Below are 1,624 nucleotides of genomic sequence, written 5' to 3' on the forward strand. Positions count from 1 at the left end.
CATCTTTCTAAAATCCGAGAACACATCTTTCCTCAGGGATTTAAAATAAGGGACCGTGGACTTGTACTAAGTAAAGAGTACTGTACACAAAACTGAGGGCTGCACAGACGGCGAGACTGAGAGTGGTCGGCGAAGGATGCTGCTGATAAAATTTTCTAGTCTGCTTTTTTCACCTAACATTACGATTATAAATATTTTCTTCACCTAATATTACGATTCAAAAAACTGTGTGGGTATGCGTGTGTTGATGCGGCTAGATGCCAGTCCACCTGCCTCTGTTTCCCCCCCTCTGGAAATCCGTTTACCTGCAGGTAAGTATGAAGCCCAAGCCTCTCCCTCACTCCACACTCACCGCACAGGGCCAACCCAGAGCCTGACCCCCACTTCCTGTCTCGCCGAACCCCACCTCACATATTCCTTCGCCTTTCCTGACATCCTTCTGCCTTTCCCACCAGCCTCCAGCCCCCTCTTCCCAAATTACCAAACCGACACTGAAGAACAGCTCAAACTGTGAAGGCGGAGATGGCCGACAGCCGGGCTCGGGACCTCCTCCAAGGCGGGACGAACGCGAATGCGGCTCTCCCATTGGTCTCCGCTAGCCGATTCGTCCTGCCCATTGGGTGACGCACTTCCTGCGCTCCCTACCGTGCCTTTGCTTGGGTGCTTGGAACTCTGTCGGTTAGGTCCCGATTTGGCCTCTGTGAGGCGCGCGCCGCCGGGAGCTTGCAAGACTTCCCGCGCTTCTCTGGGTGCCTTATGGGAAGACTTTTGAGTTTTGAGCCCTGCACCTCCCGCACTGTAGGAGAAGTGCAGTCTGCGCTCCTCCCTTCAGTGGCCAGGATTCTGCGAGCACAGCCTAGCTCCCTGAGCCAGGCATCAGGTTCCCCTTCTGTAGCAATGACAGAGTGGCCTCGTATTCAAGAATGAGGACTCTCTCACTTACTAGTTGTGAGATCGATCTTAGCAAGTCGCAGAACCTCTCTGAGCCTCCGTTTTTCTTTCGATTAAATGGTGATAATTGTTGTTGTTGTTGTTATGTGCCATCGAGTCGGCTTCGACTCATAGGGACCCCTCCTTGGGTTTCCGAGGCAGTATCACTACGGAAGTAGGATTGCCCAACCTTCCTTCCGAGGAGTGGCTGATGGGTTTGAAACCGCCAGACCAAACCAAATTCACTGCCATCGACCTGATTCCGACTTACAGCAACCCCCATTGGGTTTCCAAGGCTGTAAATATTTACGGAAACAGACTGCCTCCTCTTTCTTCCACTGAGCAGCTGGTGGGTTTAAACTACCGACCTTGTGGTGAGCAGCCAAATACCTTCACCACACCACCAGAGCTCTTTGGAAGGTTGGGCAATCCTACTTCCGCAGTGATACTGCCTCAGAAACCCAAGCAGGGGTCGCTATGAGTCGGGGCCTACACGACGGCAAACAACAACAACATTAGTTTTATGAGTTTTAAAACAACATAATGCATATCAAGGGCTGATTAAATGTTCCCTATTATATAGGTTGGGAAGGAAGGTTGGGCAATCTACTTCCTTAGTGATACCACCTCAGAAACCCAAGGAGGGGTCACTATTAGTCGGGTCCCACTCGAGGGCACCTAACAACGACATATA

At 51.3% G+C, this 1,624-nt stretch overlaps 1 protein-coding gene across 1 annotated transcript in view; it reads right to left on the bottom strand.

The window, feature by feature from the left end:
- The window catches only part of NSMCE1 (NSE1 homolog, SMC5-SMC6 complex component), a 52,114-nt gene extending 51,528 nt beyond the window's left edge, over nucleotides 1-586 (bottom strand). The window contains exon 1 of the mRNA XM_007950164.2: nucleotides 453-586. Coding sequence (XP_007948355.2) covers nucleotides 453-586 — 134 coding nt within the window. The remainder of the gene's footprint in view (nucleotides 1-452) is intronic.
- Between the last annotated feature and the right edge of the window lie 1,038 nt (nucleotides 587-1,624).

The sequence above is a fragment of the Orycteropus afer genome, unplaced genomic scaffold, assembly GCF_000298275.1.
Source record: "Orycteropus afer afer isolate SDZICR_OR568_19922 unplaced genomic scaffold, OryAfe1.0 scaffold00266, whole genome shotgun sequence".
NCBI lineage: Eukaryota > Metazoa > Chordata > Mammalia > Tubulidentata > Orycteropodidae > Orycteropus > Orycteropus afer.